Source organism: Epinephelus fuscoguttatus, linkage group LG5, assembly GCF_011397635.1.
Source record: "Epinephelus fuscoguttatus linkage group LG5, E.fuscoguttatus.final_Chr_v1".
NCBI lineage: Eukaryota > Metazoa > Chordata > Actinopteri > Perciformes > Serranidae > Epinephelus > Epinephelus fuscoguttatus.
This window is the reverse complement of record NC_064756.1, coordinates 4,298,826-4,315,296: the sequence shown is the minus strand read 5'-3', so window position 1 is coordinate 4,315,296 and position 16,471 is coordinate 4,298,826. Positions and strand designations below refer to the sequence as shown.

At 43.4% G+C, this 16,471-nt stretch overlaps 1 protein-coding gene and 1 long non-coding RNA gene across 4 annotated transcripts in view; one reads left to right on the top strand and one right to left on the bottom strand.

The window, feature by feature from the left end:
* Positions 1–16,471, top strand: part of LOC125889152 (chloride channel protein 2-like) — a 228,301-nt gene that overhangs the window by 56,147 nt on the left and 155,683 nt on the right. For all 3 annotated transcript variants that reach the window (XM_049576902.1, XM_049576901.1, XM_049576900.1), the window contains exon 2: positions 12,664–12,814. In XM_049576902.1, coding sequence (XP_049432859.1) covers positions 12,664–12,814 — 151 coding nt within the window. The remainder of the gene's footprint in view (positions 1–12,663; positions 12,815–16,471) is intronic.
* Positions 1–16,471, bottom strand: part of LOC125889201 (uncharacterized) — a 409,754-nt gene that overhangs the window by 332,482 nt on the left and 60,801 nt on the right. The window lies entirely within an intron of this gene.

Here is a 16,471-nt window from a genome sequence, read left to right as displayed (position 1 = left end):
CTTGTTACATCATTTGGGGTCCCCACCATGGGTTTGCCTGATTTGTATGTAGTTGGCATTGAACCACACGCAATGCCACACAAGACAGCACAAACACACACACACACACACACACACACACACACACACACACACACAGAAAGAAAGCTCCCTCTTTTTCCAGTAGCTCCACATTACCTTTGCACTACTGTATCCCTTTAGTTGTTTTTTTCAGCTACCCATGATACTGTCTGTCTCTGTGTCTGTGTCTGTGTCCACTGTAACTATGACTTCCTGGGCAGTCAGTTCACTCATTAACCATTCAGTGGTTAAACCAGGGGAAGGTGTGGCTCCGTCTGAGCTCATTGATTGGCTCCTGGAGACAATCAGGACCTTTGTCTCTACAGTCTTTCTCTGTCCTCTTCTCCTTGTTTTTTTCCCTCTCTGAACTTTTCTTATCATTAAGACATGACGTCCTCTTCTTATCCCCTCCTCCTCCTGCTGCTGCTGTTGTTGTTGTTGTTTTTATCCTTGTACCGATCTCGGAATCGTAAACGATTGTGCCAGAGAGATCTCCTGGGTGTAGAGAAAAGTCTATGACTCATGAGGTTGGCAAACTTTTACAAATGCAACCAACAAAAGTTAAGTTCCTGAACAATTTACGTGTCCAAGAGCTTTTAGTCACCTGTTGTCTCTAATATCATCCATGGGCCCATCTATGAAAATGTCAAAGGAAAGACAGAACTAGTGGATTTAGATTTATTTACCCTTCCAACACCTTGAATATTCAGACACAAGGATGGCAAGCAACTGCTACAAGCAATTTGTTCATGCTCTTTTTTTTTAATGGGAGCGCTGTGTATTTACACTCTGCTACAAATGCCAGCAGCGTGATGAGGCGCTGAGTGTTCATTCTGCTCTGTAACAAAAAATGGCGGTAAAATCACATATTGCTGTTGAGCCACCCTAAATCGCCACAGGACAATTCCGTCACCTCGACAGCCCTAATGTTATCTCTCACACAGGTGACAAGTTCATTCCTCCTCCAAACTACACTTCTAAGAATTTCTGCAAGACTTTATTGCAGGGATACATAACTTGCATTTTCGGGGGCTGCATATACAAAATGACCGGAGGCCAGGGGCCGGTCACAGCAGCCCTGCATAGGTCAGGTGTACGCAGGGGCTCTTCTAGGACTTGAGGACCTTCGAGGCTTAGCCCAAACCTCTGTCAGGGGTCTGGGGAATCCTCCCCTGCCATTTTTTATGAACAAGCTCTACTTTGATTATTCTTTTTTGCACCCTGGAACCTTATTTCCATTGAAAGTACAAAACAAGTATTTCCATTGTGAATTAGAGCAGCAGTTTCCAACTGGTCTAACAGTGGGTTGTGGGCCCATCATGAATGGACCGCAAGTGACTTGCAAGCATGTCAAGTTTGTAAAAAGCACACTTTATTTTGAAGTTCAGTGAATTTTAGGCATAGAGCTTTTATTTTGAAGTGCTGTTGTCTGCTGTAGAGTGAGTGGATGACATATAGATACTTGATAGAGGCAGCAAACTATCTTGATGACATGGCCAAACGCAAATATGACGCTGAGAGTATTAAACTGTGTGGACCTTAAACTAATGAGTAAGGAGAAATCTGGACCCCGTGGCTGGACCAGTTGGGAACAGCTAAGTTAGAGAATGGTTGGGGGGGCACCTGGCACCTGTTTGCGGGCTAGATTTTACCCATGTGCCGTAAGTTGAGTAACACTGCTCTATTGCATCAAAAAACAGGTCAAGGACAGAGGTGGGCCTTTCCTCACCCCTATCTCACCTGTTAGCTCACCTATTTTGTGTGTCATTAAACAAGGTCACTTGACCCTTGAGACGTATTTATGGCTTCATCTTGGCAAAACTGTCACTTGTTAATTGCAGGTTCGTCAGTGAGTCATTGACTTGTGTTGTTTCTTCCACGTTAAAGGTTTAAAGTGGAGATCTTGGTTGGAAACACCTCATGGCCTTGCAGCGAGTAACATGATGTATCTCGCTTTATTGTCTCTCCTTGTTCTTCTAGCGACTAATACCCTTCATATCGATGCTGGAATTATTTGTCACCCATGCTCCCGCCTTTGTCCCCGCGGCCAGGACAATGAGTCCAGGACAACCCGGTCAGCTGGGATCAATTAACCCAGGCAGGCAGGCTAAGCCGAGCGCTCATTTCTGACTATGCTCAACATAATGATAGGCTTTCAACCAGTAATGCCTTTGTTCTGGATGGGTCTGTTTGTTTTCTTCCTCTGCTCAGATGCAAGTTTGAAGGGGGTGCATCTGAGAAGGTCTATTTCTGCCCTCTTGTTTTCGGGTCTTTTGAGTTTCTGCTGTGTTTGAAGTCTCCTTAGTTAATTAAAACTTAGGGTTGGCGATCAAGAATGTGGCCAAGAATGCCATCCAGAATGGCATCTTGGGTAAAACAGTGGTTGGCATTTGATGTCAGAAACCCCAAATCACTCCCCAAATGTTTCCCTTCTCAATTTTCCCTCTGTTTACCACTGTTTGTGTTCATTCCTTTCCTACTCCTATATTGGACTCTTTCATGCATCTGGCAAGGTATTTCGAGGCTTGTCAGTCAATTACTCCTCTCTGATGAGTGGGGATTGGTATTGACAAATGGTTTTGAATTGGAACCAGCACATCATTTTGAGAACAGGGATTCATCAAGAAATATTCTGCTTCTGTTCTATGCCTTTTGATCATGCTTATCGAGCGTAGTTTGGTCCTGCTGTGCTTGGGTCTGCATCACTAGTTAAAAAAGTGCCAACATGTGCAACTAGTGCTCAGAGGTATAGCTAAGCATGACAAAAGGCATTAATGAAAATGTAGACACATATTCACATTATTATAGATGTTCTTAGGCCACGTTCACACTCCAAGTGTCAGTGCTTAATGCTGTTTGTTTGGCTGTTTGCATTATTTTCTTGAATATAGTCATGGTCTTGAACTGACCTGCATGTGCAAAAGAACAATAATAAAGACATTACATGCCACACTCTGTCATGCGGGAGTAAACATGGAGGCCGCTGAAGTCAGCGTTTATAGTCTCATTTCTAAGTTGATTTGCAGAGGAAGCCAGCAAATTTGATGATAAGAAGAAAACGAGGACCAGGATGTGGAGAAAGAGAGTCCAGTTTTTTAATGTTGTCTTTTTGTGCAGCACTGGCTGCTACGTCTGTATGGAGGTGTGTGTGGATGCAGATTTGCAGCCAAGGGTGATGTGATGTGAATGGCTTCATTGAAAAAAGTTTCTTTCAAAATTTTAGTATGTTATGAGCTACGTGTAACTATATCTGTCAGTGCGTTTTCACAAGACTCGCATGAACTCCGATATGGCTGTTAAAGCTGAGGCTGCATTGCAAACAAATGGAGCTGTATGTGACTTAGGGCATATATGAAGGTGGCCCAAATCAGAATTGTAAAGATCAGATTCCAAGTGACTTGTGCTGTTAACACTCTTGTGGTCAGGTCAGAGTCACGTGTGAGCAAAGTCAGATTTGGGCCACGTTTGCCTGCAGTCTGAACGTAGCCTCAGTTGTAGTCATATTGCCTGAGAATCAGCCAGTGAATGTTTGATAGGACAGTTTTAGCATGAAAGGGGGACCAAGAGAGGCGATGACGTTCACCAAAGGGACGTAGATCAGAATTGAACCTACAACCTTTGGGACAAGGACTTAAACATGGGGGGTCTGCTCTACCAGGTGATCTTCTCTGTGCCCCTTCAAATGAGGATGTTTTTTTGCTTATGAAACCTTTTGGTGTCTGTTCGTTAATATTTATTGGAACAAAGGGGAAACATGGCTCAGTGAGAACTGGAACTGATCGGCGCAATCTTAATCAGAATTGATGATCTCTTAATATCCAATATTGCCAAGCAACGTCCACTGCTGACCCCGGGATCTGAACTCAGAGCTTTTTGCCAGCTCATAACTTCCTGACAGACACTGGGACGCCCCTCCTTGCTCTGCTCTCTTGCCCCCCCCCCCCCCCCCCCCCAGAAAATTCCATCATCTTTTTCCTGGTTCAGTTAAGCCACCTATTTCAAGCACAGATCCTTTGATAAGCCTGAGTCAGGCAGTTTCACCGAAAGAGCAGTTTGTATCTAATGTGGTGAAGGGTGATTTTTATATCAACTCTGCAGAGGTATACTCAGGTCAAGTGGCCAACTTAATAACAGGCAGGAGGTTGCGTACGTGGCTTGGGACTAAAGATGCACAGTTGTGGTTAATTAACTTGTACAAAGAACATTAGAGGCACACTGTTTGCTTCTGATATTCAGAAATCAACAAATGCTCACACCTTCACAGCAAGACGCCGACTAAAGTGCTCAAATTATGCAGAATGGTGCAGGTGATGCATTTCAAACTCTGTGGTTGGCCTCAGGCTAACCTGACGCACCAGATGGTTTGTTACACAGAACCATTTGAGAAGCCATCATTGGAAACTGTTTGGAAAAAAGGCAGATACTCTGTAAAAAATACTTGGCAGGTGATTGGCTGAACCATCTGTTTATCCCTGTCTGTTAGGAGAACAGAGAAAACATCCATCCTTTCAATGAGGGAATACTCTCCAGTTCTGATACAGCTGAGACTATTGCAGTATCTACGCTAACCGTAGGAGCCGCCATTGTTGTTTTGAACAAACAGTCGTCTTTTCATATCATCACATTCACCTAAACAGCACCTTTAGCTGACAGTAGCTCCTCACAGGACGCTGACTGGTTCAAACCAGTGATGGTTCAGACACAAACGCAATACATGAAGCCTGCCAAAGTGCATCTTTGTGTGAGAATCATAGTCAAAGGCAGATGATCACTTACCTGGCTTTGGCGTGAACACGCGCTGTTCCAGTTTTCTCCTTCCAATTTTCCTCTCCTTTAATAAATTTGTTTGAAGAACGGTATTTGCATATTCAAAATGAAAATGTTACTTGAGTCTTTGAACAGAAAATCCTGCACGCTGCTCTTGCTCAGCTTCGCAGTTTATTAGTAACACTAACCTTTCAGTCCTCCTTGACCTTCATCGAGAGTATTCAACACCATTATTTCAAGAATTGAGCCTCAATAGAAACTGCTCCAACCATTACACAGGTGTACACAGGTGTGGGGGGACTAACCAGCTGTGGGTGTGTTTCTCAGTAACTGACAACAGCCTGTGCACCATACATCATACATCCTGCAAACGAAAGAACAAGGGAACAAGAAAAACATAGGAAAAGCCTAGAACACTCAAGCTCCTTTCACAATAAAGGCCCTACTAAATTTAATCTGTCTGCCTGACTGTGTTGAGATGAACAGAAGCATTACTGCAAGCTAACATGAGAGTGACAACCCATCTCTTAACTTTAAAGTGTTTGTATTTGTTGCAAATAGCCACACTGGAAAGTGGAAGAAAATCCTGTTGTCACAGAGAGGGGATGGGCTGGAGGATGGAGGGGGAATTGTGGTGCACAATTTCTCTCCTTGGAGGCATTCATGGTGGTGCACTCAATACGAACAAAACGTAGCAGAAGTAGCTGTGTGAAGAATGAAAAAGAACCCAAGGGTGAAGTTCAATCCCTGCGTACTGTCACCTCTGCACACCTGGCCAATTGCTGCATAAAAGGGGCATGGTTGTGTGATTTCCTGCTTCAGAAAGTTCTGAAAGCATTTGGACACAGAACTCCCAAACTGAGAGTCACTTTGGAGGTTTTAGACGCTAGTACACCATCCAACAATCACTTTATTGGCAGCACACTGCGTCTTGACGTAGAGACTTCTGCAGAAATATTGTTTTCAGACTTGTTCTCCACGATTTTGAAATGACATTGAGAAATGGTGTTGATCAGTCACGTCTGGCCTGATCCATTCAGTAGTCAGCACAGATGCTGATACCAGTGACAGACACTGCTGGAGTTTTATTGACCCTTGTGTTGCTATTGGCAAAGCTTGACAAATACCAAGCATGTTTGATATTACAGGACTTGCACATGGCCGGGTTGCAGTGCCTGGAAATCACAGTTTTGTCGACCTTTTCACATCATGGTCGTTACGAGGCTGCGTCAAACATGTATTGTTTCTGTGTGACCTGAACCCTTCTGGCCTTTGAATTAGCAACTGCCCTTTATTTAGGTTAATGTCCTCGATGCTCTTTTTTAAATGACAGTTCTACAGTTTACAGCCCTGTACCGCCGACGGTCAACCTGCTGTGATCGTTGACCCCAGTAGAGCAGCAGTGAACTAAGCTTTATGGTGTGTGTATGTGTGTGCTAAAAATAGCCTACAGGCCTCCTGTTTGTGTGCATGGCAGACGGTGTTTGCAAGGTGCCAAGTGCATCTCTGTCATCATTCATGGTTTAGCATTGTGTGAGTATGAATGTGGGAGAGTGGGTGTGCGTGAGTCTGTGTGTGTGTTATCTAAACATTGTTCCTTTTGTCAGATCATGGGGGCCACATTCCAAGAAATATAAGCTTGCGACCAGCGTCTGTTTTGTCTTGACATGCATGCATTATAAATCTGGACATTAAGACAGAAATAGCAGTGTACCTTTTGCTTTGCTGTGTAAACACAACTAAACCAGTCTCAAAGTAAAAAGAGAAGCACCATTGCAAGGTGACCTAGCCTGATCCACGGGTTCTTTCAAACTGGTATGCAAATCGCACATAGCACTTTAAATCGCACTTTATGAACTCTGTCCCCCATCCCCACCCCCATGCAAAAATACTTGTCTGACTGACGTATGCTCTTAGGTTTTTATTTTATTTATCTGTGTGTTTTGTTTCTCATGCAAATGTACTTTTTGCAAAGGTACTTTCTGCAATTTGTTTATAATGCCTGTGCCTGCTGCAACCCAATTTGCCCATATTGGGACATAATAAAGTTGAAGTGAAGTGAAGTGAAGGTCATACTGGTGTTATGTCACAACCACCTGCTCCAGAGGTGTTAAGAAAAGGAAGCCTGTAGGAGTTAAAAGTCTCTGATTGTTTATGCCATACTGGAGACAAATAATGACCCATTTTTAAGCCATGGACATAGCCACCATGATGTCACCCACTGGTTTTTGGGTTCCTGTTTTGAAGCCCTGAGTTTGGCATTGTGGCCATCAACAACCTTGAATTTTTGGAGACTTAAATAGATCTTATTTGGACAAGAGGGTTGAGCTGGCGAGCTAGTTTGGTTAGCATTGTGCATTTACAGTTACATTACGTTTATTTATAATGCTAATGTTGATTTTTGCTGGTGAAAAAGTAGCTGCGCACTTAACTATGTGTAACTTCATAACATTTAGCCTAAACGTGTGAGTCATATTAAGGCCCATTTATGCTCCCTTTACGTACAAAAATGTATACGTCCGTTTCAAACAATGTTACCGTCACTGCCCACATACAGTACAGGCCAAAAGTTTGGACACACCTTCTCATTCAATGCGTTTTCTTTATTTTCATGACTATTTACATTGTAGATTCTCACTGAAGGCATCAAAACTATGAATGAACACATGGGGAGTTATGTACTTAACAAAAAAAGGTGAAATAACTGAAAACATGTTTTATATTCTAGTTTCTTCAAAATAGCCACCCTTTGCTCTGATTACTGCTTTGCACACTCTTGGCATTCTCTCCATGAGCTTCAAGAGGTAGTCACCTGAAATGGTTTCCACTTCACAGGTGTGCCTTATCAGGGTTAATTAGTGGAATTTCTTGCTTTATCAATGGGGTTGGGACCATCAGTTGTGTTGTGCAGAAGTCAGGTTAATACACAGCCGACAGCCCTATTGGACAACTGTTAAAATTCATATTATGGCAAGAACCAATCAGCTAACTAAAGAAAAACGAGTGGCCATCATTACTTTAAGAAATGAAGGTAAGTCAGTCCGGAAAATTGCAAAAACTTTAAATGTGTCCCCAAGTGGAGTCGCAAAAACCATCAAGCGCTACAACGAAACTGGCACACATGAGGACCGACCCAGGAAAGGAAGACCAAGAGTCACCTCTGCTTCTGAGGATAAGTTCATCCAAGTCACCAGCCTCAGAAATCGCAAGTTAACAGCAGCTCAGATCAAAGACCAGATGAATGCCACACAGAGTTCTAGCAGCAGACCCATCTCTAGAACAACTGTTAAGAGGAGACTGCGTGAATCAGGCCTTCATGGTCAAATAGCTGCTAGGAAACCACTGCTAAGGAGAGGCAACAAGCAGAAGAGATTTGTTTGGGCCAAGAAACACAAGGAATGGACATTAGACCAGTGGAAATCTGTGCTTTGGTCTGATGAGTCCAAATTTGAGATCTTTGGTTCCAACCGCCGTGTCTTTGTGAGACGCAGAAAAGGTGAACGGATGGATTCCACATGCCTGGTTCCCACTGTGAAGCATGGAGGAGGAGGTGTGATGGTGTGGGGGTGTTTTGCTGGTGACACTGTTGGGGATTTATTCAAAAGTTGAAGGCACACTGAACCAGCATGGCTACCACAGCATCCTGCAGCGACATGCCATCCCATCCGGTTTGCGTTTAGTTGGACGATCATTTATTTTTCAACAGGACAATGACCCCAAACACACCTCCAGGCTGTGTAAGGGCTATTTGACCAAGAAGGAGAGTGATGGAGTGCTGCGGCAGATGACCTGGCCTCCACAGTCACCGGACCTGAACCCAATGGAGATGGTTTGGGGTGAGCTGGACCACAGAGTGAAGGCAAAGGGGCCAACAAGTGCTAAACACCTCTGGGAACTCCTTCAAGACTGTTGGAAAACCATTTCAGGTGACTACTTCTTGAAGCTCATGGAGAGAATGCCAAGAGTGTGCAAAGCAGTAATCAGAGCAAAGGGTGGCTATTTTGAAGAAACTAGAATATAAAACATGTTTTCAGTTATTTCACCTTTTTTTGTTAAGTACATAACTCCACATGTGTTCATTCATAGTTTTGATGCCTTCAGTGAGAATCTACAATGTAAATAGTCATGAAAATAAAGAAAACGCATTGAATGAGAAGGTGTGTCCAAACTTTTGGCCTGTACTGTACGTCCATGCGCCCTTTACATTGGCATGGATGTTAACCAATATATCCACCAGGAGGCAACAACAAACTCAAAAACAAACATGGCGACTGTGGAGGAGATATTGATAATGTACCTCTTGCATAAAAGACAAAAACAGAGGCAGCGTTGTAGGAGGCGGTGGTCAGTGAGGCCGTTAAATACATCACGACTGGAGGACGGAGAATTCTTTTCTCTAGTACTGCCGATAAATTGAATTGTTATTTCTTCTTCGTATCTCACTAGAGCTACGTATCGGGTAGTGACAGCAACACTGCCTCCACAGTTCCCGGTGGTACTGCTCCATTTGGCCCGTATCCGTAAGCTTTATGGAAACGTGCAGAAATGCGGACGAAATGAACAGTAGGCTCCGTCCGTATCTGGATCCGTATTTAACGTTGAGCATAAATGGGCCTTAAAACGTCAACCCCTGTATAGTTATCATGAACGGGTAAATTAGCTCCCAGATCAAAGTCGTTGGGCATTTTTTTCTCCAGCTACAGGATGAATCCTACTAACTTTGCACAACCAACAGGTTAACTTTTGTGATTCAGAGAGAAATGTTTAGACAACTGTTCGATGGAATACCGTGCAATATGGTCCAGACGTCCATGGTCTTTGTGTTCTTCAGTGATACTCTGCCTATTTCTCTAGCGCCATCACTTGGTCAGAATTGTTTTCAGCAAAACCTCAATGTTGCTATCATTTATTTCTGTCACCTTTTTACTTGGTATATCTTCTGAGGCCATAAAGTGTGTGATTAGCTCCAGCACTATAGGTGCTGCACTGCAGGTGTGTGACCAGGAAGTTGATCCAGGTGTGCAGGAATGCAAATTTCAGATTAACATGATTGCTTGAATAAAAAGTCTGTAATTTTGTCTTCTCTTCATTTGTCAATAAAGATGTAGATATATTGTTGTCAGTCAGTTGCTGGTTTGAACCCAGGGTGGGGGAGCCCTGTGCAGAGTTTGCATGTTCTCCCTGTGTCAGCGTGGGTTTCCTCCAGGTGCTCCAGCTTCCTCCCACAGTCCAAAGACATGCAGGTTAACTGGTGACTCTAAATTGTCCGTAGGTGTGAATGTGAGTGTGAATGGTTGTCTGTCTCTATGTGTCAGCCCTGTGATAGTCTGGTGACCTGTCCAGGGTGAACCCTGCCTCTCACCCAGTCAGGTGGGTTAGACTCCGGCCCCCTTGCGACCCCTAATAGGATAACTAGTTACGGAAAATGAATGTATTCTTATCAGTCAACTCTTTTGACCATGATATTACGATTTGTTTCAAGTCACATTGTTGTTGACACCAACACCTCCACCACAAACAGCCCCGACAGCAACTCAAACAACAAAGCAAGAAAGAATTTAAAGCTTGCACATCATCTGATTTCAATAGAGGACACACTGAAGCTAAGACTTGCAAGTGCAGCTGAAAATGTGCCCGACAGAATTTATTCCATTTGAAAAACTGCAGATTTGTTCCAGTGTTGGATCAGTTCAGTATGACCAAATGTAGCCTGACACACTCTCTGGGCCCTCTCACTTGCATAGACTCTTATGAAGTTAGATAGTCTTGCGTTATGCATTTAGGAATGAGGCTACAGTGCTGTATATTCCAATCCCTGTTCGCCCCTTCACGGTGGACTTCATCAGTGCACCAGAGGGTTTGGACTTAGAAGAGTTACGGCTATAATTGAGGAAGTTCAACTGCACTGTGTGCAAAGTTTTGTCACAGTTGGATCAGTTTTGCAGGACTGATTGAATAGTAGGTTTTTGCATGAATTCAGAATGGCTGACAAATGTCCTGCTGCAAATCAAATTCTTTTAACATGTGGATTTTTTTTCTTGAAATCCCAGAGAAAAGTGCCTGCAGGCATTTTGATTCAGAACTTATTAGTCATGAAGCTGCAGTAAAGTGAAGCGCAGCACAGTCTGTGCTGTGAACATCCCTCACATGCATTTATCTATGGTGATATTTGATTGTTTTTAATACTAATAACCGACGCATCAGCACCTCCCACGCTGCTGAGATCCATCTTGATGACCTTGATTGACCTGTTGAGGAGAGTTTAAATACCTTGTTGCGCTGTGACTGGCGGCCAAGAGGAAATCATTAATGCCCCCTTTCCTTTCTGCCACTGAGGAGCTTCAGTGAAGGGAGAGCTGAAGTCTGGGCTGTGTACAAAACTTGGCACTTCCTGTCTGTTGTAGTGCTGACTTTACTTCTTTTGTATGTGTGTATTTGTGTGTGTTTAAAACAATGTCTGTGTGTGTGGGTTGTAACGCTGGGGTCACAGTTAAGGTTGAAGTTTGACCAGTTTGGAGCCAGTGAGAAGTTATTCGGTTCACTGCTGAGTCCGTGAGGGCGTGTGTGTGTGTGTGTGTGCGCATGTGTGTGTGTTTCCTTAAAGTAAATAGACAAGTTTTATCTTTTTCAGGGGGGTTACTTTTGCAGACTATGAGACAGCTCTTTGCGCTGTACAACATTCTTCCACACAGACGTGTTGGCTGACCTCTGACCTTAAGAAAGGGCGAGCTGGGCCCCAGACTTAGATCAAAATATAATATCAATATAATATAATTAGGGTTGTCAAAATAATGGTTTTGACACTTTGGTTAATTAATCACTAAAAAAATAACGTGTAAGAGACATTAACACTGATTAATCTCATTCCGTGATGCCCTGTGACTGGGTGTGTCATTGAAGGCCACGGTGGCTTTGTCACGTGATTTAGGCAGACGAGACGACACTGCTCGGCCTTGTGAATGCAACATTTACATTTGAAAAACGCCCAGATGGAACTGTTGATAGGAGCACTGTTCTCTGCAGTTTCTGCTGTAAGGAATTTCCGTACCATCAGAGAACTTCAAGCCTGAAATATCACCTCAACACAAAGCATTTAGCAGTGAACCCAGAGGTCTGAGCTAGCACAGCCTCTGTTGCTAACGCTAGCAGTCAGTCCGTCAAACCACACTCAAGCAGGTGTTCAGACACAAACTGAGTAAGTCTCAACACACTGTCAGTCTTTACATCGATGCAAAACTAGGGTATGTAAATTAAGACAATTCATCAGCACACAAGCTCATTGATTAATACCACACTGTGCCAAGAAAAGGGTGTGCCCAAATCATTTGGTGGTGCCACCATCTGAGACAGTTAGCAGCACCAGTGCTACCAGTGGAAAAGTTAGTTGTGGAAAAGATGCAGAACCAGCAGTGTGGTTGTTTAAATGTCAATGAATTGCAGATTTAGAAACCTGAAAAATAAATGTTATCCCATCTCTGCTTGTTGGTAGGACGAGTGGAATGTGTGTGTTAGTTGAATATTGGGGGGTGGCGTTAGCAGAGTCCATAGGGATATGGCTTGGGAACTGGAGGGTCCCAGTACAGATCAAGTATGGAGCATTGGCTGGCTGCTGGAGAGGTACAAGCTCACCTCCTGGGCGCTGTCGAGCAAGGCACTGAACCCCCAACTGCTTGGTGGGTGCCTGTAATGCATGTATAAGTCCTGTTTGTGCATGTGTGTATTTCAGGCCTGAGTGTGTATGACAACAGAGTGACACAAATTACATTTCCCCTTGGGATTAATAAAGTATATTAAAAAAAATACTGACACTAATGACCTTGCTGTGTCGCTTTCCAGATGTATGGGCGCTACACCCAGGAGCTCGGGGTGTACGCCAAGGAGGAGGCCGCTCGGCTGAGGGAGAGCGGGCAGAGGCGATCGGTCAGCGACCGAAACCGGACACTGGACCTGCTGGAGTACGACAAGGGACGCTGTGCCAAGTGTCGCAGTAAGTTTAATACCACAGGGTCAACACTGAGACTGACGGACAACAGGTCCACCTGGAATGGAAACTAAATCTGTCAGTAGACATTGTTGACACTGTGATTTAAGCCAAATGTCGTTAATTCTTTTGTAAATAACATCAGCAACTCAGAATATTCCTCTCGTCTGGATAAAAAATGCATCATTTAGTACAAAGTCGATTTCAAGCTTGTAGACAGCAGGGCTGAACCACGTCAACGGTTTACACTGTGATTCTCCCATCACAGAAAATCTTCAGTCTTAAGCCAGCTGCTGTCGCTTCATGGCTTTTTCATGATCATTTTCTCATATCAGGAAAATATAGAAATATAACATTTGTATGTGTTTTGATATTTATGAATATGCTGCACATGTGACGTGAATATTGATGCAATCCATTCGTAGAAGGTGATTCATCAGTCACATCACTGATTAAAAAATTCAAATACTGCCCAGCCTTGGTGGGGCTGAACCTCTTTTATTGCCTCCAAGAAGCATTTTATAAAGTCTCTCCTTGGGATTACACTCAAATGGCTCAACAGGAAGCCTTTACAATTCTGTATGGACCATAAAAATGACGGGAGGAAGCCATAAATGCCTTAAATCAGCAAGATTAATGTCTTCAACCAGTTCCTGTTTTTAGAAATGATAAAATTTGGGCAATATTTTCACTGTCTAATCAAAAGTGTTCATATTTATGTGAATGGTACCACACTATGTAACAAGGTCTCACACGCTATTGCACTTCAGCACAGTAGCACTAGAGACCATTGTATTCCCCGTATCACTTGATATGTGGCAATATCACAAGTGGACCAGCTGAAACTGGCCTCAACTGCAAAGGATCTGTTGTGTCAACAAGTCTTTTCACACTCTCAGATTCAAGGGATGTTAATGTAGGACAGAGACACATCACACTTATCTTCATTACCATCAGACATAATCGGCCTACAGCTGTAGTTTTTCCCTTTAAGTTTTAATACAGTTTGCCTTTCAGCCAGTGGCTTTTCATCCAGTGTGATCTCACAGAAATACGTAAAATAATCACGACTTCTTACACCACATTGCGTGGTGGTGGCATGGTTGGGTTGAGGCACCAGACTACTTGGTTAGGCTGAGATATCAATTGTGTTTTCTGCTAAAATAACTGCATTTGTTACTCTTGTGTTTTTTACGTGCCAGCTGTCAAGAGTGCGGCTGTAGGTTATGTCTGAGGTTGCTAAGCATCCGTAAGACGCACTGTATCATAGCCTATTTACCTGAAATCCTGAGCGCAGAGCTGATCTTCTTCCAGGCACTGTATATGTGTCAGCCTGTTGTCCGTGGGACAGATGTAAAGCTCTGGCAGCTCTGCACTAAAATCAACTTCTCCATATTTATCACAGACTGATATTTACAGAAGAAGGGAAAGATATCTGTCAGCTATGATTGGTTGGTCCTCATCATGTGACATACGCTGCATGGTGCACAGAGCGCGCTGCTGTGTTCCAAAAGTTTTTCTCAGGGCTCAGTCATTGCACCCTAAAAAATTGGAGTTTGGGAACACATGTGCCGTGATAGCATCAGTTTGGCGTTTCAGAGCACCTGCTATGCGTCTACATTTAAAATGCAGCATGTGTCTGGCCCCTAAGAACATCATAACATAGCATAAATTTGTCCCGTTACATGACATAACTCTGTAAAGGAGAGAGTTAAAATAAGACAATGTTTCACAAGGGACACAAACAGCAGCCTCCTGGGTGAAAGTCCTGTGTTTCTTTGGCCGATACACCACCCTATGTGGACTTTCTTGGTCTTTATACAAGGGCTGCCACTTCAAAATCGGATATCTGAATCGTCAGTCGGAGACCCCTCAGTTGACTGAGATTTTTTTTTCTTTGGCAAGTCAGTGTGCTGTGCAGTGTACTTCTGGGGATGTTTTGGTTGCCAAATTTTGCCGCGGAGTGAGCGCTCCTGACTTTATTCCAATATTCCAATCTAATTCCACTGTCGGGTACAGCCACGCTTTATACTACCTGTGGGTTCATAACATTGACCACTGCCCATCACATGATGTCAGTGAGCCAGAAAATGTGTGTATCCACCGTGACAAAGGATCCTAATTGACTATCCATTGGCACTGTTTCCATAGTAGTGGCATGTTATGTGTTAGAATTACAAGCTGGCACCAAAAAAGTGCGATGTTAAGAGTTCATGGTCATTTTATATATTTCTGTGAAATCAGGTTGTTTCTTTACCTCTCATCATGTACGATGATGTACGACGTCCATTGTGTTTCACTCAGTAACATGAACAAAGAGCACTGTGCTACTGAACAGGTCCGGAGCGTTTTCCTGAGCCCTGTAGGTGTGTTTTAATGTCACTGAACATCATATGTCACTGTAGTCTGGGCAGCAGTCCACTGATTGGATAACTGCTGAGAACAATTTCCCTGGAGCACCTCTAATGGGACTAAAGCACTGGATGACTCTCTTTACATCCCAGCTACAGTGATAACTTTTAGGATTAGATTAAAAGAAGTGGTAACAGCATACGCTCCATATAGCAGCCTGAACCATCTGAAGCATCACTGCCCGAAGGGGGAACATCCTCTGAAATGCTGGATATGTAATTCTGAAAGCACTTTGCTGGTCTAAAATACACTTACTGCCTTACTGCTCCTTGCTCAGGGAGCATTGATCATGTTGGACAGTGAGACAGAAAGGAAAGGAGAAGAAATGCTGCAGTGCTCAACAATGGCCACAACAACAGTTCTTTACTGTGAATGAATTTCTTATTTTAATGCATCGGTGGATTCATGTGAAAATCCCTCACCTTTCTCTGTGCACTGTTGGCGGTGATGATAATTGTGTGCGTGTGTGTGTGTGTGTGTGTGTGTGTGTGTGTGTGTGTGAGAGAGAGAGAGAGATTAGATAAGAGTGTGTATAGGACGCATAACAGGATAAAATAGGCTGTAAACACAAGTAAGGAATGTCATTCAGATGCATGTGGAAGATTGCAGAAGGCATTTTACTTTACATCACACACACTCATTCTGACACACACACATCTGTTGTGTTAGTGTGTGTGTGGTTGTGGTCAAGCTTTGTTGAGCAGTGTGACTTGGTGACCTGTTGGGACTTGCTGATAGATATCACCGTGCTGGCTTTGTCTCTGTCTCCCTTTCTCTTTTGAAAGTCTGTCTCTGTATCTCTCTCTTTCTTTCACACTCTGCTATTTTTCCTGTCTTCAATCATAATTTTACTTTAAGAGAACAGAGACAATCCAAACAGTGTGCATCTTGGTTTTATATCTGTTTCCAGATTTTCTTTTAAAGGGGAACTCCAACAATTTTACACATCACAGTCTGTTTGCAGGTGTTGGGGAGTACTGTGACATATGTATTGACATTGTGTGAAGGTTTAAATGGCAGCTTTGGTATTTTTCAACCTGGGGCCAATTGTCCAACCTGGTCTCGTTCAGAAGACGTCGAAATCGAGCACTCATGCAGTGACTTGCAGCGTCAGACCCTGACAAAAAAGCTGTCCTTTTACGTCAGCATGATGCACGGCTTGTCACCGTTATAGTTTAATGGCAGTTGGCGGCGTCAACGAGGCGGGACAAAAATTAAAGTTAAAGGGATAGTGCACCCAAAAATGAAAAA